This window comes from Vicugna pacos, chromosome 1, assembly GCF_048564905.1.
Source record: "Vicugna pacos chromosome 1, VicPac4, whole genome shotgun sequence".
In the NCBI taxonomy this organism is placed as follows: Eukaryota; Metazoa; Chordata; class Mammalia; order Artiodactyla; family Camelidae; genus Vicugna; species Vicugna pacos.
This window is the reverse complement of record NC_132987.1, coordinates 94,783,183-94,806,876: the sequence shown is the minus strand read 5'-3', so window position 1 is coordinate 94,806,876 and position 23,694 is coordinate 94,783,183. Positions and strand designations below refer to the sequence as shown.

Here is a 23,694-nt window from a genome sequence, read left to right as displayed (position 1 = left end):
TTACTAAAAGTAACTCATAAGGGTCCATTAGACAATGATGAATAAAGATGCAAAGCTGTTTCTGGGCTGTTTCTCCCAGGCTATGAAATTCCTCTATAAAAACTGAAAGTTGACATTTTTAAAGTTTAATAGCATAAGCTTTTTAGTTAATTTTCAATACATTTCCTAAATATGTTTTTAAAGGGCAGAGAACTATTGTATTGTAGGCTTTTTTATAATATAGTTTAGCAACTGCTTATGCTTTAAAAGTTATGCTGTCTTTCTTTTAAATTTGTAATTTACACTTCTACAGGTACAACTTACTTTAAGCAACTTAATTATATGAAAATGTTTTCCTGAAAGATAAATCAGGTGGTAATTCTTTGCCATGTTACCGAATTCTTTAAAATAATACATTTTTCAAATGCATCTCAAGTCATTCATTTTATAAACTCTGAAACGAAAGAAAATTTTTCTAAATGACAGTTACTTCATCATGTGAGCTATACCTATACTACCTTATATTTTTAAAACTGCTTAAATCAAGTACCTGGATCATTTCTGAATTATGAAATAAAATGCAGAGGTTGATTCAAATGTGTACATTCAAAGAAACATATCTATGATCCACACAGAACAAAAAGTGATATTCAAGTACTATTAGTTGATCACTTTGGAGATATTCAGTAAACATGATTTACCTAAATAATGTAATGATATTTTTATCCTTACACTACATAACTTAGGCAGAATTAACAATTACAGTAAACATGATTTACCTAAATAATATATTTTTATCCTTACACTACATAATTTAGGCAGAATTAACAATTAAGTGTCTTTTATTTGAGGGAATAATCAGAGGGATCCTAGTATTTCCATGGCTCTGGAAAACGGTAGCTTTATTTTCCTCATAATCTTCAGAAAAATCTTATTTAAAAAAAAATGAAGAAAATGACTTTGAACTCATCCACGAGGGATATATCCAACTTATTGATTGATGTGACTAGTGTAGAAAGAACTGAGACCTACAATTTTAGACCAGTTTTAAAGAACTCCAGGGGCAGAGGATCTTGCAGTGCTATATTTAGTTGGAGGTGACTGCCCCTGAAATCCATCTCTCACATTTTCAGTCGACTAACATATCTATACTGTGGATCTGACAATGTCAATCTCCTGAAAACCCTTCAATAGCTCTCTATGACCTGGCTTCTCTCTCATCATCCACATTCTAAATTAGTATGTCCCTCATTCTATTTCACCTTCTTAGCTTTCCCTAGTCACTGTTCCAGTGGGGGACAGTCACGGAGAATCAGGATAGAGAGGGAAGGAGCACTTGAAACTTAACCCCTGCCTGCTGTAAGCCTTCCCTGGTGGCCCACCACTCCCTCCCCTGAGTATCAGTTCAGTGTTCTTCCCTGGGGGACTCACACCGCTCAGCGCAGATCTGGAAGGTGACATTTATCATCTAACAGACCTACTTCTGTCTGGCTTGGTCAGTCTCCTCCCCTCCCTGGACAGGGGGCTCCTTGAGCTAATGCCTTCGTCTTCCGTTAGCCAGGTCCCAGGCTGGTGTCTGACATGGCAGTTAGGTGCTGAATCACTGTAGAATGAGGACTAACAAGTCATTTCAAATTCAGGCTTGAAATCTGAGAATGTTACTTTCTTCTTTGATTTATCTCATAGATCGCCACACAATATGAAATTTGGTTTGTTACATTCCTCTTTGACTCATCTCCTCCAGAGGGATGTCTATAGCTAAAGATTTGCCAACATCACTGACAATTTTGGCATACATTTCAGGTAAAATGACAGCAGAGTTGGCCCTCCACATCCCAGGCTGTGGAAGCCAGGGAGCTGACTGCACTATGTGATTTTACACAGGGACTTGAGCCGCCTTGGACTTTGGTGTCCAAGGGGGCCTTGGAACAATCCCTGCCCCCTCACCGAGGGGAAACGAGGAATAATAAATTAGTTTATATCAAGTGGTGTCTTTTGGAGGCAGACAGACTGGGCTCAAATTCTGGCTCTTGTATTAATCTAAACAAGCCACTAAACTGTTCATTCTCCTCATGTGTGAAATGAAGATAATCATTCTAACCTCTTAGGGTTGCCACTCAGGTTAAGATACTATACGTAAAGTACTTATTGCACTACCTTGCTCAGGGTAAATATTTAAGATATTATAACTATTTTTAGAATAGTATGCACAAAGAATTAAGACAAGTCACCCAAATAATATGCATCTCCTTAATCCCTCAAGGAAAATATATTCCCAAAGAGAAATCTATGTTTCTCTAGTGAGAAAGGAAAAATAAAAAATTACTGTGTTTTCTAAGGAATTTAATCTCTCTACTACCTGAGATTAGTTGAGTATATTTCACCATCCTGCTTTGTTTGGGGGAGTGAGCTGGCATGGAGAGGTAAAACTCAGATAAGAATCTAAAGTTTTAGAGGCAGAGAAATTCGCCTTCTAAATCCTATCTCCTGCCAGCAAGTTGCTCAGAAGAAAGGTTGCCAGAGCAGATTAGTTGTGTTTAGAGCAGTCATCATCACATTCCAAGAGATGACAACCATACATGCAGCTCACCAGCTCTAGTAGTATAAAATCAATCACCTTTTGCATCCTGTGGTTAAAAGGATCTTTACAGCCTACTTGAATAATACTGGAAGAGTCAGTCTTTCAGCCTCAGAGCCTAAAATAAACTCTCTGATCAATCGTTTTCGGAAGGAAGATCTGTGGGTTTCCTGATGACCTGTAGAAGCCTATGAAAAGTTCTAAAAGGCTGTGAGCCAGAAAACAAGACTTTCTTTAAAGTAAAACTGGAGTGGAGAGAATTAGTGAGGGCGAGAAATGAATCAAGAGCCTAATACCACAGCAGAAATATCATGAAAGTGAAGAAAACTCATACCATGGGACCAGTGGGGGAGAACAGGATGCTTATTCATTTATTGGTATCTCATTTAGGCAGATTCCACCAGTAAGTCGAGGTTATCATTCGGGTGGGACTCTGGGATTGGATCATGGGGAGGCTTAGTTGAAGATACAACAAAATTAGGAATTCAGGGCTGCGTATGATGCCCATTATATATGAATTTATCTTGTCTCACATGTCCTAGGATTACATCCTATTTTTCTGTCCTTAAGAAGATGAGCAATTTGACAGAGGATCCTGAACCTAGCTGACTCCCTGAATTTAGAGGATACTGCTGTGGGACACTGAAGCTCATGACGTGAGGCTCTGGAGTTTTTTTTTTTAAATGCCAAGTAATAGAGCATTGAAGAGGGCTTGACGGGATTTGTACGTTTCTAAATAATGTTAGAGTACATAGTTCCTCCATTCTGCAAACTCAACCATCTACAACTCAACAATGGAGCTGGACAGGTTTATATATTATGGGTCTCTTTCTAATCCAGGGCTATGTAGATAGTGAGAACATTCAGTAATACACACACACACACACACACACACACACATATGTGAAAATAAATAAAACATACATCATATATTATATATATATATACATACACACCAAGTACATATATAGTGTGTGTGTGTTTGTGTGTTTTTAAGAGCAAAGAATTTGGTATTAATTAACTTTAGAAAAAATTGTGCTCTTTTCACTGGGACTTATTTTAAGATCCAGGCCTACTTCATTATTTCATTAGGTTAGGAAATCTGCTACACAGTATACAAGTTGAAGTTCCTATTTATGATTATCTTACCTTGAGGAGACAGAGATGGAAAGGAAAACAAGTGCCTCTCATGTGTGGAAATTCTTTTTCTTTATGGTGCTATGATGATATACCTTCTCTAGGACAAAAGTCAATGCCCTAGATGGTAGGCTTTGGCCCAAAATTCATAAGACTTTTGCACAGAAAAAGAATTTTACTTTCCCTACAAATCTCTCTAATGAAAATAAACAACTGAACCAACATTAATAATTAATATCTCCAATTTTTGAAGCAGTTTTAGAGAAATAAACCAAAGAGAGAAAAATTCTTATTTCTGATACAAAAGGCCTCGAGGCAAAGGATCACAGCATAGCAGACCTTGCTTAGATGGATAAAGATCACAGTGGCTCTCATACCGTTGCTCTAACTCCTTTCTTTGGGACTTCAGTAGGAGATTAGCCCAGCTGAAGAGTAGTTTCGGAAGAGTCAGTACCACCACACCCATTGACACCACTGACAGCCATACATATTCCAAAAGATACGCAGGGCCCATGCAGGTATCCTGCTCTGAGATCAAGACTGAGAGAATTCAGGACATATTGGTTCAGTTGCTTCTTATTTCCTCTCAAAATCCAGATCACTAGTAGAAACTTTTCCTATTTGTAAAGGGTGTGACGTAGTCAATCTGGTCAACATGAGTGGGCTATGGACAACTAGGGGTGAGTTACATCAGAAACCTTTTCCAATAGGTTAAGGTAGAGCTTCTGTAAAGTGACTCTTCTCCCAGGTTACGATCAGCAAGGATTTGAAGGTTCTTTTCTGAAAGTTAGTCTGGCAGAAGGAACATTTCCAGTACAGACAAGGGTGTTTAAATCATGTGGGGAGAGGGAGAGGCGAGCCAACCAGCCACCTCCAGTGATTCCAGCACCATCTGGATCTGTCTTTGGCCCACCTTTCATTTCTGCATTTCCCTCCAGTCAGCGGATCTCTATGTTGTATCTCCACAAATTAAAATCACTTGGTGAGATTTTTTAAAAACAACTTGTGCCACAGCTTCAAGCTCACTGACTCAGGCTTGAAAGACTGATGGGGCTTGGGCTTCAGGATTTAAAGCTCCCCAGGTAACTGCAGTGGCGCCTCCTTAACTCTGAGCACAATGTCATACTCGTGGTAAGTTCTCATTAAACGCCAGCCCAAATTGGTTATCAGTGCGTTGTGAATCAAATCAGGGCCATTACTTCTAAGTCTACGCCATTTAAAATAGATTCTCCTTGTGTCTCTGAGCATTTTACCAGGGCTTCAAGCCATTTGCAACAGCTCATATTGAGAATTTTGCAGTTTTTCACAGCTCAGTTTTATAGACCTCTCCTAGCGGTGCTACATTCAGTAAACTTGCCTCAACAAGCTAAGAGAAAATGCCAAAAATTAGCACTCCTACTGTTCGGCAGAGTGTATTTTGTCTTCTTATAACTGCTTCAATTCCAGCACTTAGCGGGAAGACATTTAAATTTTTATTGTATTCCTATCTCTCGGAAAAAAGAAGAATTTACAAGTTTGACACTAAACAATCACAGATGGAAGATGTGAAGTAGAAGCACACATTTCACACTGAAGTATAATGTAGCTATCACTAAATGCAGACTGACACAAAATCCATCCAACTCTCCCTGTGGCTTCAGGGAGAATGTAACATGTTCATTAAAGAATGTCCCACAGAATTTCAAATGTCAAAATACAATATAATCATATTGAGAAAATCCTTCAAATTTAGTAATGGAAATTTCATAATACTGCTGAGAGAGTAAATTGCCAGTTTGTAATTATGCCTCTTTCTCCTCAGGTATCACTCATTAAAGAAATGAGAAATAACATTGTGGTAATGAGATTCCTAAACAAGAAAGTAATAAAAACATATGTACACATATCAGATGACCCACATTATTAATAAAAAACTAGTTTACTCTAAGGTCATGATTTTAGTTTGTTTATAAATAGAGAAAACAATATAAGAAAAGCAGAAATGACTTCTCATTTAAATTGTATTTGTTGATAAAAGTATATTTGAGAGAGTTTCTCAATACCGACCAGGAAAACTCCAGAAGCAGCCCCATTCCTGTTTGCCTTGTTGGCTCTGAGAAGTTCAAGTCCAGCCTCCTGGTCCCTCATTGGCCCTTCACTGACAGGTGGACTCACCACATACTCATCTTCCATCCCAACTTCCCTTCTTTTCCTCCTACATCCTCATACCATGCCCTCCACGATTTCTCTTCTAGAGCCAGAGAACTTTCCCTTATCTTTTATATCCTCCTGGAATTCTCTTTGCTTCCTAGCCTGAAGGAGTCTTTTAAAAATTCCAAAGGCCAGCCTCCGGCCAAGACCAATTCAATCACAATTTCTAGTATATTTTGAAACTCTCCAGATCATTTCAGTGTGCAGTTTTTGAGAACCAGTGATTTATTGGTTCTGTGTTATATTGCTTATTTTCTAATGCTTTCAAAATCCTTCCCTCTTTTTGACAGATGCCTGACAAAATTTCAACCCTTGATCAACCATGGCCTTCTAGAAAAAAAAAAGTCACCCAGCCAAAAGGCTGATTCAATATATATTCAATATATTGATTAAAAATCTCCAACGCACATTTAATATTACCCAGGTATCCTACTCTGGTTCTCTAGTATTCTCGCACCTGAAGATGTCTATTTCATACTTTCATCTTTTTCTCCAACGTCTCTTACTCCCTCCACTCTCAAATGATGTCCTCACTGGTAATATAAAAGCTATCAAGCATGAACTTTTTTGCCTTCACACAACTCCAGTTACAACCAAGCTGTACTTATATACAGAAATTGACATGGAAACAATGAGTTTAAATTAATTGAATGAATAAATAAATGAGTGAACACCTCAGTGAGTCCTGTTGATTCCAGATTATTTGTGACATTTCAGTTTTATGCATTAATAGCTGATGTCACGGGGAATGTGTTTTATGACTACAACATGAGTTTTCAGCTTTCTGGACGATCATGCTGTATGATAGTAGTGAGGCATTGCCAGTTTTGTTGATTTAACTCTGCTAGTTCAGTATTTTTTAAATGATAAATCTGAATCATTTATGTTTTGAGATATACCCAGAGAGTTATATAAAGCATTAAAATTTCACATGGAATGAAGGTGTACTCATTTAGAAAATGTTCTTCTATAACATAGCATCCCCAAGAGGAAGGAGAAAATGACAACTGTGAAGGCAAAGCTTCTGTTGCAAGATGCTTTAGTTCAAAGGCTTTCTGAACAAGTAGAATATGAACATGACAGTACTGAAAACGATTCAGGTCACTCTGCATTTGAATCTCTATCCATATATGATGAAACTAAAGAAAATGAAGTCAAATTAAGGAGGGAAACCAAAACAACTTCCTTTGAAACAAAACTGGCAACAAGCTCTGTAGAAGACTGCAGTCCTTACCCACCATCCCCAAAATTATTAGATAAGACATTTTATTACCTGAAAATGAAGAAAATATCTGGAGTAATCTGTCCAGCTTAACTTTCTCCTTTCCACTGCCCAGTCTAGTATAGGACTACAAGGAGATTTCTGAAGACCCAGAAAATTTTTCATGGGAACTAATTTGGTACTAACTCAGTGATGACAACACTTTAATGCACTTTATTTTTTAAATTCAAATTTTAAAAATGATTACAACTTTTTTTTTTAGTTTTTAAATGTATGATTAAATTTTCATCATTTTGTTCAGATAGCTGATTCTTAGGATTACATTCGACTTTATCTGCCAATATTTTAAATCAGCAAGATATTTGTTTAACACTCAGATTTTAATTTATGCTTTATTTGCCATTTTAAAATATGTTTGTACGTGTTTATATTTTAAATGAATTAAATATTTCACTTCTCTTTTTCTAGACCTCTAAGAGGAATTTAATAAAAAAAAATACCATCAATGCACTATTTTGGTATTACAGTTGACTCCTGAACAAGGAGAGGGTTAATCTGCAATTAACTTATAGTTGGCCCTCCATATCCTCGGTTCCTCCACATCCACAGATTCAACCACCAAGTGCAGTGTAGCAGTGTAGTATTTAACACTGAAAAATATTCACGTATAAGAAGACACGCCTAGCCCACACAAGGGGAATCTGACTGCTGAGTATTTTAACATCCTTACTGAAAACAACCACCATGGAATTCACATAGTTATCTGACATTACAAGCAGCATGGATAACAATAAAAAATGTCAAGATTCCTTTTATCTTAAGAAATAAAACATTACATTAAAGTAAAGGATCTTTGTAGTTCAAACATGTGTTGTTCAAGGGTTAATTGTACCTGGAATTAATACTGCAGTGTTAGTATTGGTGTTTTTTCCTGGCACTGTGTTACTGGACATAGTAACCCACTTGCCTGCCTGTCCACACCTCTATACAGTAGCTCCTAATGCGTCACATGATGAGGGCACACCACCACTCCCTCTGCCGAAGTAGAATGGATTAGAAAAAGGTAGCACCTCCAAGATAACCAGATAATCAACAGAAAAATGGGGCAAAAAATATTATCTCCATTTTCTTCTCCTATGAATTGCTTTAGAAGTTTATTTACGTGCAAGTGTATGCATACCCAGGAGACATTGTGGGTTCAGCTCCAGGTCACCTCAGTAAAGTGTATATTGTGATAAAGTCGCACAAATTCTTTGGTTTTTCAATGCATATAAAAGTTATGTTTACAGTATATTGTAGTCTATTAAGTGTGCAATAACATTACGACTAAAAACAATGTACATACCTTAAATAAAACATATTTATTGCTAAAAAATGCTAAGTATCATCTGAGTCTTTGGCAAGTTGTGGTAGTAACATCAAAGCAAGTCAAAATCATGATGTGGTCACCAAACACCTGTCAGAATGGCTATTATCAACAAGTCTACAAACAACAAATGATGGCGAGGATGTAGAGAAAAGGGAAACCTAATACACTGCTGATGGGATTGCAAATTAGTGCAGCCACTATGGAAAACAGTATGGAGGTTCCTCAAAAAACTGAAAACGGAACTACCACATGATCCAGCAATTCCAATCCATATATGAAGAAAATGAAAACACTAATTTGAAAAGATACATGCATCCCAATGTTCATAGTAGCATCGTTTGTAATAGCCAAGATATGGAAGCAACCTAAGTGTCCATCAGCAGATGAATAGATAACTGTGATATAAATACATGTACACACACACACACACACACACACACACACACACACACACAGATGGAATATTACTCAACCATAAAAAATAATGAAATTCTGTCATTTGCAATGTGGATGGACCTAGAAGGTATTATGCTTAGCGAAATGTCAGAGAAAGACAAATATTCAATGTTATCACTTACATGTGGAATCTAAAAAGCAGAACCAACAAATGAACATAAAAAAATACAACAAATAGACTCACAAACTAGTTGTTACCAGTGGGGAGAGGGAAAGTGGGGAGCAAAATAGGGGTAGGAGATTAAGGGGCACAAACTATTATGTACAAAATAAATAAGCTACAAGGATACATTGTAAAGCACAGGGAGACATAGCCATTATTTTGTAGTAACTTTAAGTAGCGTATAATCTAAAAAAATTTTGAATCACTGTGTTGTACACTTCAAAGTAAGATAATATTGTAAATCAACTATACTTCAATAAAAAAGATCACTGACCACAGATCACCATAACAAATACAATAACGAAAAAGTTTGAAAGATTGTGAGAATTACCAAAATTGGGACTGAGATAGAAAGTGAGCAAATGTTCTTAGAAAAATGGTGCCCATAGGCTTGCTCAAAACAGGGTTGCTATAAACTTTCATTTTGTACAAAATGTAATTATCTGTGAAGCACAATAGAGTGGAGCACAGCAAAAGCAGGTGTGCCTGCAACATGTATTCACTGAGGTCATCCTATGTGTAAAGCAAATGGTTTTCATCCTACATTTATTTTTAACCATCAATCAAACATTAAACTAATTATAAAAATAGTAAAGACATATCCATATAGATTATCAATAATCACATCTCATATTTCTAATCTGTATCACTTTATACTATAAATCGAGGAACAAATAAACCATAAAGCTATTCAACCATCAATCAATACGAAGCCTTTTTACTGAAGAGTTCATGGTATTTTAAAGTGATTGCAAATCACAGTTTTTCATTAAACTTGCCAATCAATGAATGATCTCTAAATTGACTTCCTCAGGCCCCAGTTTTTTCATTTTTTTGAAGTTTAATATTCCTGACTGACTTTTAATCTCACTCTACTGCTTCAGTCCTACTCAGACTTTTACTGAGTTCATTGTATGACTTTCTTGTGCCTTTCTAGTCTTCTAAGTTTGTCTGGCAGAAGTAGCACATAAATTCCAACAACAATCTAATTTCCTACCACAGTTTCCTACATATTTACATGACATTCTCTGCTTATCTCTAACACTGTATCTAGTGAGTGTACTAGTATAGAGATACTCGTCTGCTTATTTGTTCCTACTCCCTTTTGGATTTTGAGACCTTGAGGGTAAGAACTATTTTTCACCTAGGAATATTCACCACTTAGCAGTACCTGGTACATAGTATATACATATAAATGTCTGAAGCATGAAGGAATTTTATAAATTGTGTTAAAACACATTCTAGAATGTGTTATGAATATATTAAATGTATTGTTTAAATTGATGTATATCTCAAATTCACTGAACTTGCCTTATATCAGTCTGCCTTCTCTACCTCCCTCCCTCCTCCTCCTCTCTGTGTGAAATACATCTGTGCACAAGTATGCCAGAAAAACATCCTAAGCTTATCCAAAGGTCACACACACTCATACACAGAAACCACATAATACATAATAAATGTTAACTGATTAATAGGATATTGGCTTATCCTAGAAATGAGAATTGAGGTGACTGTCAGATCTCCTCATAATGAAAGCTAAGTAAGATGTTTTAGTAGCAACATTCAGTAGACGTCACTATGAGTTAAAAACCAAAAAAAAAAAAAAAAGGAATATTTACTCTTAGTGAGACTGATTATAGAAATGGCTTAATTTCTGTATAATTAACCATATAATATCACCTAGGAAAATGTCATTTGATTTTTAACAAAGAGTTATCACCTTTACTGGTTTTCAAGAAGAAACGAATTAAATATTTTAAGAAAATTTTACATTAAATAAAATATCATCACATAAGATTCTAAAGAAACTGTTAGATGGAATTATAACCTCAGCATTTAGGACCCATGTAGTTAATGAAATAACTAACAATATTAAAAAATAGTAGAAGTAATTTCACTTAAAATTAAATTAAATTTAAATAAACATTAACAATGAGCTATGTGCCTGGCAATATTCTAAGTCTTGCGTGCGTATTAAATCATTTCACCCTGAAAACAACCCTCTGAGGCAGGCATGGCTCCCTTCCATCACTGAGCAAATGAAAGCACAGAGTGATGATCAATCCACTCAGCTCACAGAGCTAAGCTTGGGTCCCTCACCCAGGTCCTTTACTTAACCACTACGCTCTACCCTTAGTCTCTAAAAGATACGTATTAACCATACTTTGGTAGCTACTCTACACATTGATCTAATAATTTTTTCCCTAATTTTCTCCAACTGGAAATAGAAGAAAAAGACAATGAATCAGCTGTCATTCCCTAGTTGTTCAACCTTAGGCATGTCCTTCTTGCTCTCCGAGCTGCAGTTTTAGTAAAATGGGACTTGGAACATCTACATTGATACCTGAGTACTCTGCTTTTACCCTACGTTTCTTTGAAACTAAGACAGTATAGAAAAAGAAAATTTTTATGAAGATTAAGTTAGATGATTCATGTAAAAGTATTTTAGAAAACAGAGAATGTTATGTCAATATAAATTTACTTTTATTACTCTTTATCATTATAGCTCTTTTATGATCAGTGGCGTAAAAATATAAAAAGTATTTAGCTATCCCTGCTCCTCTTTCATATAATGATATGACAGAAGAATAGGAAACATAAATCTATTTATTCATAATCAATTAAAATAACCTAGCAAATAAAAAAAATCATAGCAAATATTCCCCTGCTTTAACCAGAATGAAAGAATTTTTTGAAACTCAAAATTAGGAGCATATAACATAAAAACAAAATAAATCAGCCAAACTGGTATCACTGTGAGGAAATCCATAGTGATCTTAATGATTTTTAATAAATAGAACACATATTTAAATACTTGACAAATTTACCTAAACATATTTTAATGAAAAACTACAAAATGTGTTTCTGTGGTTTTCTTCTTTTAACTCATCCTTTCTCTACTAGAGCTAAATAAAAATAAAACTCCAGAAAGCTAACAAGTTTAAAAAATGCCTAAAACAGAAGTAAACAACCAGATTGCTCCTCGGTCTTGAATTTCTTAAATTGATAAAAATTAATTTTACAAGCCACTTGAAAAAAATAACTTTGCTTAAAATTACAACTGGTGATTGCAGCTAATGAATTATTGCTAAAAATATTACAATTATATATAATACATATACATATATATAAGTGTATAAAATCTCCTTTTTCAGGAAAATGGGAAAGTCTTGTGATGTCCTAGATACCGGGCTAGTTGCTACTAATTCCTGGAGATATAATAGTGAATAAGATACAGATGGCCCCTATTTTCACTGAGTTTTAAATATAAAAAGGCAGTCATATATTTAACAGGGTTTTTAAAAATGTTACTTTGTTAAGTGTCACAAAAGGTAAGTATAGGGTAATATAAAATGAATTATAGGTAAAACTAGTGAACTTTGAGGATTTAAGAACGGCTTCCCTAGGGAAGTAAGATATGCAGATAAAGAATTTGGTCAGGAATGGCAGGGGTTGTTTGAGTAGAATGATTCCAAGAGGGGAGAACAGCGAAATGTACAGAGTTCAGAGTGGAAGGAGGTTGATACATTCAATGAACTGGAAGAAGGCTTGCTTGGCTGGGGCTGAGCAATCAACGGGGAGACCCTCGGGAGACATTTCATGTGAGGCTCATGGGTCAGCTGGAGGACACTGTAGTCATCAAAGCCATTAGGCATGAGAGTGACATGATCAGAAAGTGGAAAAAAATATTTAAACTCATTGTAGCTCACAGGGAAATATTAAATTTCATAAAACAACATCAATATCAGAAGTTATGGAGCCTTTGGAGATTACTAATTTTAAACTTGGTAGAGAAATACTAGATTTAGATAAGATATTGAGACAGAAGGAATTTTTTTTTTAATACTATATTAGAGTTAAACATTGTAAGACATTTGAAGGACAAAAGTAAGGGTAAAACTTCAAAAGATCTTCGAGTTCTACATCAAAGAATAGTCTCAAAATGATATTAGATACCACAAATATGGCCAATTTATAGACCTTACAGAGAGATGCTAGAAATAATTACATTTATTTATTGTGATACTATTAAAAGTTCCATGGGAAGAGTTTCCAAAACAGAATAGAAGCTCAGATGGCCCTAGGATGAATGTAAACAGTTAAGATGGTATGAATATAAATATTTCATAAAGTTTATGAAGTTACTGGAGATGTGTTAATGTACTAGCTGTCTATGATCTGTTTTTACCTTTTTCTAAGACTCAGGAATAGTTCATATTATGAACTTTCATCATACCTTTTTTATTTAAAAGTTATCAATATTAAATTAACTAGGGTGATTAAGTCACTGTCATCTGTAGATTTGTTTTACTCTGAAGCTCTCTTTTATGCTATAAGCTAGAACTGTCTTCAACAAAGGACAGTCTCAGGAAAAGGTCTCTCTTAGGTCCTTCAAACTACTGACACTGTCAGCTCTGAGGTACAGGCTTTTGAGCTAACACAACTTCTAGACTAAAGCAGTAAACCAAGACAGGATTACTAGAATTCAAGGATGCAGTGGGCTTAAGAATTAAAGACATAGGACTGACAGCATGAACTCAGATGTCTTATTTGATTTTGGTTCTCTATCTGGAAAGTTGTTTGAGTTTCCAAGTATAAAAGAAAGCCCCTTCATTTTCTTTTTAATCTATCCCTACACTATAACAATTTAATAAACTCTGCTTTTGGAAATGAAATAAAACATTTATAATTTTCTCACTAAACCCCCAGTTCTCTTTGCTCCACATGGTGACATAGTTATTTACATGGCTTATAGACTCCACCTTTTCATAGGATATAACTGAATAAATGGATTATGTAACTAAGGCCATACTGGAAAGGCCATATTTGTGAATGTTGTTCATTGTGTCAGGGAGGACCAGTTGCTTTTAAGGAACTGAGGCTGGTTTTTCTTATGGATACAATGCCTGCAAAGTCCACCCACGAAGCCCAGCCTGGTGGTGGATGGCAAAGTGTAGTTGCATAGGTCATGAAGGTCACTTTCTGAGAGTTGGGAATATTAACAAATTCTGGTGAACCTGAGAGGAATGCACCGACAGGTACAGGTTGCATAGGTGAAATCTGGTGAATAGTTTACTGGGTTTGGTTTCCTAACCTCAAGTTAGCAAACAAAAGAGGCTTTAGAGGCTTTTAGAAGTCCAATCTGAGATTTTTTTTTAATAAAAATTTCCAAGTAGAAATGAATTAATCTGAAGCTCTAAGACTTTTACTGTAGAAAAATCAGTCAGCTTCTTATATGCATTTCCCAGTCTTTCTACCTCTCTCTAGCCTAAAATCTGGTGACATTTCCTAAAATTCAAACGGTCAAAGTTGACCAAATAGAACAGAAAATGGTATTAGTTGATTTCTATGCTTTATCATTCAAGATCCTTCAGACGACAATGACATTTGAATATTTATGTTTCCTATTTTTCTAAATAAATACTTATTTTCTAAATAAATATAAACAGTATCTTGGGCCTTGGTTTCCACATTTATAATACAGATATACAATTGAGGTATACAATTACCTCAAAAAAGACTAACAATATTAGCTCAATACATTATGACATGATAATTGTATCTTATGTTCTATGTGCATCACCAAAATAATAAAATTAATTCAGAATGATCAAATTCAGAATACTAACTCTATTTTCAAAATTAGTTCACCCTATTTACCGACAACAATAGTAAATAAAATACCAGCTATTAGATTACTTTTGCATCATGTATTAGTATAACAATAATTTTAAAGTAATTTAATTCTTACGGTTTACCCATGACATTGTTTTAAAGAAATAAAGTTGTAATTTTCTATTTTAAACCTAAACAGCCAAACCAAAATATTCTACGTGATTCATGTCATATATGATATTAGTTAACATTTTAAACATAGATGGGGTGTGTGTCCAACTCACACTTACCCATGAAATTGAGATAGCCTTCTCCGCCGAGTGCATGGGTAATGAGTCGGATCATTTTATGAAGCTGTATTCCACGATCAATAACTGGAGTAAACGGGGTCAGAACACTCATGTTGGTATACATTTCAGCATCCATCAACCAAAATGCCAGCGACTTATCCCCAACGAGTGCCTATAGAAATAAAAGTCATAGAGATAAACGCAAAGGAAGGTGCTAAACAGTTGTGATTTATACAGAATAACACGTGACTACACAGAATGGGAAACAATGCAGGAGAGGCACGTGCATTAGCATCAACTCCATGGATTTTCCAGTAGTCACCTTCTATGCTGACGGTGAGCTGGTGAAACACGGGAAAGATCTCATCTATGCACATTTCTTTTATTTTTAAAAGAGCTTGGTGAAAAATTCATGATAAGCTACCTAAGTATTTGTTATACTAAAGCTGATGGTTCAAACTTCCTCAAGTTAGAATAAACATGTATTATAATGTTGAGAATATGAAATAGATTTTTTAAAAATAATTTGCATACAATGATTTTATTTGTTTTTAAAGGATGGAAGAGTTTATTGAAAATCATTCTATATGTATTCATATTTATGTATAGGTATTTACATATATATATATATAAAATGTGTATATAAATATATTACAATGGACCCTCCTCCCCTTCAGCAGAGAACTGACAGTTTGTTCTTCAAATGTAAAATTTGCTTTCTTATTATATTTGCCATCTAATCTAAAATTTGTTTTATATGAAACTATAATAGTTGGCAAATGGGGCAAATAACTCAGAAACACCCTGAACAGCAAGAGCGGCCTTTTAACAATCTGAATTATTTATGGTTAAAAACAGCTAACTAATGCAAAGTGTTCTTCACTGACAAAAAATAAAATATGATGCAACACAGAGATTAAACCCATGATCTCCTTACTCTATTACTGCACAATCATTTTCATTTTTAGAAAAATATTTTTACTTACAAACTTAGATCTAAACTATTTTCATTAAAATGACTTTTCCTTAAAATACTGTTACAAGAAGATCTACTCTTTCTGTGGATCTTGTCCTTATTTTGAGGGCAAAGAAAGAACTGGCTCAGAATATGGTTCCTTCCAAGAATTCTCAGATTAGAGTAACTTGTCATCTACATTACTTGAGTTCAAATTGTTTTGCTTTTTATCAATGCAGTTTCTTTGTTCTTGGACTTACAGGTAAATATTTAAAATCTAAACATATAAAATGAATGTGAAGTAAGCCAGAAAGAGAAATAAAAATACCATATGTTATCATTCATATGTGGAATCTAAAAAAAAGAAAGCAAAAGAAAAAAGAGGACACTAATGAACTCATCTACAAACAGAAACAGACTCATAGACATAGTAAACAATCTTATGGCTACCAAGGGAAAGGGGGTGGAAATGGATAAACTTGGGAATTTGAGATTTGCAAATGATAGCCACTATATATAAAAATATATAAAAAAAAACTTTCTTCTTTATAGCACAGGGAACTATATTCAATATATTGTAACAATCTTTAATGAAAAAGAGTATGAAAATGAATATATGTATATACATGCATAACTGGGACATTATGCTGTTCACCAGAAATTGACATTGTAACTGACTATACTTCAATTAAAAAAAAAAAACAGTGTGTTCTGTTAAGGGCTGAATTATGTCTTTCAAATTCATGTTGAAGTACTAATCCCCCAGTGTGACTATATTTAAAGATAAAGACTTAATAAAGAGATAATCAAGGGTAAATAAGGTCATAATCCCACATGAGTGGTGTCCTTTTATGAAGAGAAAGAGACACCAGGGATGGTTTTACACAGAAAAAAAGACCATGCAAGGACACAGAGAAACCTAAGCCTAGGAGAGAGGCCTCGGGAGATACAAACCACTGACATCTGATCTTGGACTTCCAGCTTCCAGAGAATTGAGAAATAAATTTCTGTTGTTTAAGCCATCCTGTCTGTGGTATTCGTTATAGCAGCCCTAACAGACTAATACACACGCCAGTGAAATGCAGCATCAATCTGACATACGACTTAAGAGTTCCATATAAGCTTAGTTTGAAAATAAGGCTTCAATGCTAAAAAAAAGTTTGAAAATAATGTATATAAGTATATTTGTTAGATTATTTGACAGCATCATTTCTTTGAATTGTTTAATTATATTCTTATGTGTGACTGTTTATTTCTGTAATCTCTATTACAAAATTATTTTGATAACTTCTGCTTAGATTTTTGTTCTGAATTTCTATGCAATTCATTTAATAAGTATTTATATTTATAATTTTTATCAGGTTTAAAATTCAGTGTATGTTTGCTTTCAGAAAGAACTAGTCAACTTGCATCTTTTTGTATATTCCTGACAATTTCTAATACAAGGCAATTTCTAATATCTGGATCTTTAAAATATGAAATAACTCTTGGTAAATCTATACTGTTTCTGTACATCATGGGGACAAAATTATGAAATTAATCTATCAGTTTCATCTTCAATTTGTTTATTCTACTCATTTATTTTTGTCATTCATTCACATAAAATAAACATATTGGGAGCTCAAAATACGCTACAACTGCTAGGAGTTTGCAATAGCAAGATACCATTTATGTTTGTAGTTTAATTTTCATGTTGTTATGTATTTGGCAAGGGGTTCTCTCATCCTTAAATTAATATTATTCATTTCGTATTTTCTTACATTTTGGTTCTAGTTTTTCACAGGTATTTATTTCATCTGCTCTACAGCCAGTTTAGGTTGAAAACACAGTACTGCCCTGATTTGGAAGATGCAAAATTTAGTATATGTCTACTTCATGAGTGAGTAAATTTTCTCAAAGGCCAAACAGTACATAGTTGAAGCATTGTAGGCTACCCTCTCAGTCTCAACTACTTAAATCTGCCATTATAACTCAAAAGCAGCCACAGACAATAGGTAAATGAATGAGCATGGCTGTGTTCCCACTAACTTTACAAAAACATGCAGCAGGCAGAATTTGGCCCATGGGCCTTGGTAGCTGACCTCTGGTCTACTCACACTTCCTTAATAGAGGAGACACCTGAAAAACTAGTGTTTACCTTAAATTGTCAATTTCTGTTGAAATAACAGAAGAGCTTACTGTTTGAGCTTCAATTTCCTTAATATGCATACTGCAAGTAATTTCAAAAAGTTTTACTGTCTTCTTTTTAATGTATAAGGAATTCATTTTATGCTATCTATGTTTATGACGATTCACATGGCTTTAAATAACTAAATGGCCTTATCTCCCATTTATTTTTGTCTACTGAGTGACCACTAGGCAGTCGCAGTGCTAAGGCTGGAAAAGCAAAGGCAACAGAAACAAATTTTCTGCTTAAAATATGATGAGAACATGAAAAATGGGGCAATTATTTTTTTCTTTATACAAGTAGATGAAGGCTTCAGGGAGACTATATCTGAGATAGGTCATTAGATCTTCAGAGAAGCTTCCCAGGTGAAGCAGGCATTTGCAGGTGTGCAGGAAAAAGCACAAGACTGGGGCAGGCTGACCTACTCAGGAATGGGTGGACATTTTCCAGTATTGAACAATAGAATGCTTGGACGGTTGAGCAGAAAATAAAGATGGAAACTCTGACAAGGGCCAGGATATGAGAGGCTGTTAACGAGAAGCTTTAGCCAAGAGATCAGGGTTGACAAAATTTGCTTCGCTCTTTGGAAAATACCTCAGGCTACATTAGAGAGGATGAAATAAAACAGAGAGGGACAAGGGTCAGGGCAATCACTCAGCAAAAGATATCAGTGATTGAGAGAAAAAATAATGAAAGCTTGTCAAAAGGCATTAAAAAAAAAAGCCCTTAGAAGGAAATCTAAAATGGAAATTAAAATTAACCTGAATTAGCACCAACATTCCTCCCATTACAACAAAGGAAAACATATTCAGACTCAGACATAGAAAACAAATTTGTGGTTATCAGCAGGGGAAGGGGATGGGAAAGGATAAATTGGGAGTTGGAGATTTGCAGATACTAACTATTATATATAAAACAGATAAACAAGTGTACACCGTATAGCATATTCAGTATCTTGTAGTAACTTACGGTGAAAAAGAATATGAAAACGATTGTATGTATGTTCATGTATGACCGAAGCATTATGTGTACACCAGAAATTGACACAACATTGTAAACTGACTACACTTCAATAAAAAAACAAACAAACAAACAAAAGAGATAACATTTGCCACTGTCATTTATAATCTTTTAATTACAGTTTGGCAATTTAAAAATGGTACTGCATTTTGAAGCTGCAATTTACAGATCTACAAACTAATTTTAAAATGTTTTTCAAGGATGAGTAGTTTTCACATAAAAATAGATTACAACTTACATTAATTGTATTAAACTATAGAAATTCGCATTGAGATATGTTACTAAATACAGACAGAGAGGAGTGGTTTGCACACACATTCGGTTACCTGATCATGGCTCTCTGCATAAGCAATGCACTTCTCAAGGTAGCGCCTGTTTGTGAGTGTGTACACTATATTGCCCATATTCCAATCTTCATCTTTAAATTCTTTAAGGAGCTAGATGCAAGAGAGAAAATAATTTCAATATACCATTATCATTCTTGCTTTACATCCCAATCTGACGGTACACATCTCATCAATCCAAATTATCTGACATGTAATTATAAGCACACTCTATAGCAAAAATATCTTTTTGAAACTTTTACTGAAATCATAGCTTTTATACAGACTCTCTAAATGACAGTGAAGTTGTGTGTGTGTGTGAGCGCGCACATGCGTGCTTGCTTTTGGGCAGATGATTTGATCACTACACTGTAGGATTTCTGCAACCGTTTTTCCTCTGTAACAGCTGCTACCACTTGATTAATGATCACAGTAAAGTATTGTTGTGCAGGATGTCTTTCTGTGACTTCCACAAGGTAGAGATATACTTGCTACATTTTTAGGTACGAATAAAAAAAATGTAGGAATAGTGTCTTGTTCCAGTCCTAAAATAATTAAAACAACTACTATTTCAAAGTGTAAAGGCTAATTATCATGAAATAATTATCATCTGAACAGACCACACATTTTTGTCTCCACCTCAGTGGCTGCTCAGTCTCCCTGTGGCTTCTGCACCCCTAACACCTCTTGGATGCAAATAATCCTGCCTAAATCTCAGATTACGACTGCCTCCTAGGTCAGGAGCTGCTCTTTCTTAGGCAAAAGCTTGCCGTACATGATGCTGCAGCTGCCCTGAACTTTCCCGTGAAATGCTTTCCTTCTCAGTCTACCACTGTGACACTCCCGATTGTTTTGTTTTCCCACCACTCTAGGCATCCTGCAAAGTCCCTTTCTCTGCCTGTCCTAAAAAATGCTGGTGTTCCTCAGAGTTAATAGCCTAAAAATAGCCTCTTCTCTTTTACACAACACACTCTTTCTACGTGGACTCATTTCCTTGTCCAAAAGTGTCAACAGCAGGCTGACAGGCAGAATTCTAAGATGGCCCCTATGATTCCTGCTCCCTTATATTCACATCTTTGTGTAATCCTCAAGTGTGGGTATGTGATGGATGTCCTCTGAAGGAACTATGTGATAACAACTGAGTCATGGGGTAAATTGCTAAGTTTGTGGTAATTTGTTATACAGCAGTAGAAAACTAATGCAGATTTTGGTGCAAGAAATGAGGTTATGTATCTTCCTTTGCTTTTTTTTTTGCTCTACAGAATTCAGAGATGCTTATCCATCCCCATAATTGTAGTGTGAATCATTGGGCAGCAGAGGGCAGACTGTGTTAGGCAGAATAATCACCACCCACAGATGGTCACATCTAATGTCCAGAGTCTCTGAATATGTCACCTTCCGTGGCAAAAAGGACTTTTTGAAAGATGTGACACTGAGATGGAAAGATTATCCTGGATTATCTTGATGGGTCCAAGGTAATTACAGGGATCTTTCTTAAAAGAGGCCTGAGTTGTCAGAGTAAGAGATTTTGAAGATGTTACTCTGCTGACTTTCAAGATAGAGGAAGGGACCATGAACCAAGGAATACATGACTTTTAGAAGCTAGAACAGGCACGGTAACTAGAGCCTCTGGAAGGAATGCAGCCTTGACAATGCATTGATTTCAGCCTAGAAGACTCATTTCAGATTTGTGATTTTATGATAGTAAATTTGTATTATTTTAAGACACTAAGCTTGTGGCATTTTGAGCAACAATTTGAAACTAATGTATTGGGCTATTGGGCTACATCAATATGCCCAATTAATTTTTGACTAATGTGTAAAAACAATTCAGTGGAAGGAGGGTAGACTTTTCAAGGAATCATGCTGGAATAGTTGGACTTCAGTAGTCAAAACAGAAAACAAATAAAAAACAACAGCAAAAAAACTTTACTCATTGCCTAAGTGGAGGACAGTACATTTTTTCTATTTGTATGATGTACTGCCTTCTACCATACCTTTAGCATACAAGGTACTGAAATATTTAGTAAGTTAAATTAAAATTTTTTTTTTAAAAACTGCCATCATTATTCAGAGAAGGAAATATCCTACTGTGAGCTATGAAAGGCTGGGAAATAATTCTAGGTTGATGTACAGCTTGAAATATTCTTGAATCTGCACAGATTGGTGAAGGCTTTTCAGTAGGAAGTTAAAAAAGCAAGATTTGGCACTTGTGAGGGGAAAAAAGTCTGTGCAGAAGACTAGAAAAAGTAAAAGATGGTGGGTGGATAAAAAAAAAAGTTCAACCAAGAGAAACTTGAATACCACAGCAATTTTCAAAAAATAACAAATACAGAGCAACCTTCCCAGGTATTAAGCTAGAACACACGTTTATTTGTTTCTTTGATTTCTAAGTCTAATTGTCTCTGTAAAACACTTGCTTTTGCACCCGACAAATGTTTAAGATATCATTATAAATGGAGAAGCAGAAGCTGGGTTGGTAGAGCTTTAATGCCACAGCTGTGCACTGCGCAAACTGCCTAGGGGTACGGAAAAGACAATTAAGAGATGATTACAATAAGCACTTCCTTCAGAGTAGGCTTTGTGGTTTTCCTATTCAAAGCTAAGCTCTTCTACCATTGTGATCTCATGCCACTGGTACATGTACTAAAGGGCTCATCAGAAAGCTGTGATCATTTGACACACATCTGACTCCTTATACATATCAGCCTATGATTACGGACTTGGCCAATCAAAACTGTTCTATATCAAATCTGAGTCTATATAACGACTTTAGTCTTTTAGGCAAACAATTAAATGAAACAAAATATAGTCCAAACTACCTGAACTATCATTAAATTTAATAAAATTGCTTTAGCAATGATACGCAAGGTGTCATGTACAATTATTCATTCCCAGTGCCTGACACTTGGTAAGGACTTTTAAATGCTAAATGAAGGAATGGATGACTCCAAATCTGCTGCGAAAAAACCATACTATGAAGCAAGCACTGGAAATGAAGGAGTGACTTCTATGTTAATTGATGATTTGCAGGCAGAAATAGATGCTTTGATGAAGTTTAATGTGTTTTAAATATAGAACACTGAAGTTTTATATAATTGCATCGATAATGCAAAATTCCATTTACACAGCTAACATTATATCAATCATATTTTCTCCTTGCCTGCATAATGTAAGTGTGAATACTTTAAATTAGAACTTTTAGAAGTTTGAGAAGCACCTTATTAAAAAGCACAAGAATCAACACACTAATGAGAGAATTTAATACTTCAACTGTAATATCTGTAAATAATGATCACAACTAAGAAATAAATCAAAGAAATAATAAATAAACTAATATAGTCCATAGCATCCACAGGAAAAAACAAAGTTACATGAAATCTTACCTGGATCCATTTATCTGGAATTGCCATGGCTAATCGATAGTCAAAGCCAACCCCTCCCTGGGAAATTGGAGAACACAGAGCTGGCATCCCTGATACATCCTAAAATAAAGAGCACCGGCATTCTCAGTTCATATTGCTCAAAATTTTACTACGTATTCTTCAAACAGTAAAATCCAGGCCAATAAGTACAAACAATAAATGGGGGCATATATTTTGTGGGTGTTTTGGTAGCATAATTGTAAAAGTCGATAAGATTGTGATAGTATATTTCATTTCCCAAAAAGACTTTGTGTAATGCTTTCCGCTGCAGGACAACTTGAATCTCATGAGGCTATTTTGTTTTCTTTTTGTTAGTGTCACACAGAAAATAGTAAAAGCATTATTGCTGAAATAGAGTTTCTGACCCTTTTTTCTGAGCCCTGGTATTACTAGCTACTGCTTTCGTCAAACATAAAAATACACGTGCTATGTATCTGTTATCCTTGTCCTCTCCATATACAGCACTGACATGGAGTGTATTTTGTGAGCACTTAGCTTCTGATGAAATGGAAAGTCAAGTTAGTACATTAAGAGTGAAGCAACTGGGAAGAGGGTATAGCTCAGTGATAGAGTGCATGTGTAACATGCACGAGGTTCTGGGTTCAATCCCCAGTACCCCCCATCATAAAAAAGAATAATAATAATAAAAAAATAATTTTTTTTTAAGAAGAGTGAAGAAATAAAATGACTTCCACTATAGTCAGTAAGGGTCTCTAGTGGATCCTCTTTACTTAGAAGATAAAGCTGAGGCTTACTAAGGCAAAGGGATCACTAAAGACATATGATTCTCAACGGGAGAGCCAA

General features: G+C 35.1%; 1 protein-coding gene and 1 long non-coding RNA gene across 3 annotated transcripts in view; one reads left to right on the top strand and one right to left on the bottom strand.

Moving 5' to 3' along the window:
* Window positions 1–23,694, bottom strand: part of GBE1 (1,4-alpha-glucan branching enzyme 1) — a 234,317-nt gene that overhangs the window by 48,005 nt on the left and 162,618 nt on the right. For both annotated transcript variants that reach the window (XM_072967491.1, XM_072967496.1), the window contains 3 exons: window positions 22,852–22,950; window positions 19,469–19,579; window positions 15,001–15,172 (listed from right to left, as the gene is read on the bottom strand). In XM_072967491.1, the coding sequence (XP_072823592.1) occupies window positions 15,001–15,172; window positions 19,469–19,579; window positions 22,852–22,950 (382 nt within the window). The remainder of the gene's footprint in view (window positions 1–15,000; window positions 15,173–19,468; window positions 19,580–22,851; window positions 22,951–23,694) is intronic.
* On the top strand, window positions 1,275–6,562 carry LOC140699315 (uncharacterized). The gene is made up of 3 exons (XR_012077380.1): window positions 1,275–1,338; window positions 3,100–3,213; window positions 6,175–6,562. It is a non-coding gene; the product is annotated as an uncharacterized lncRNA (long non-coding RNA).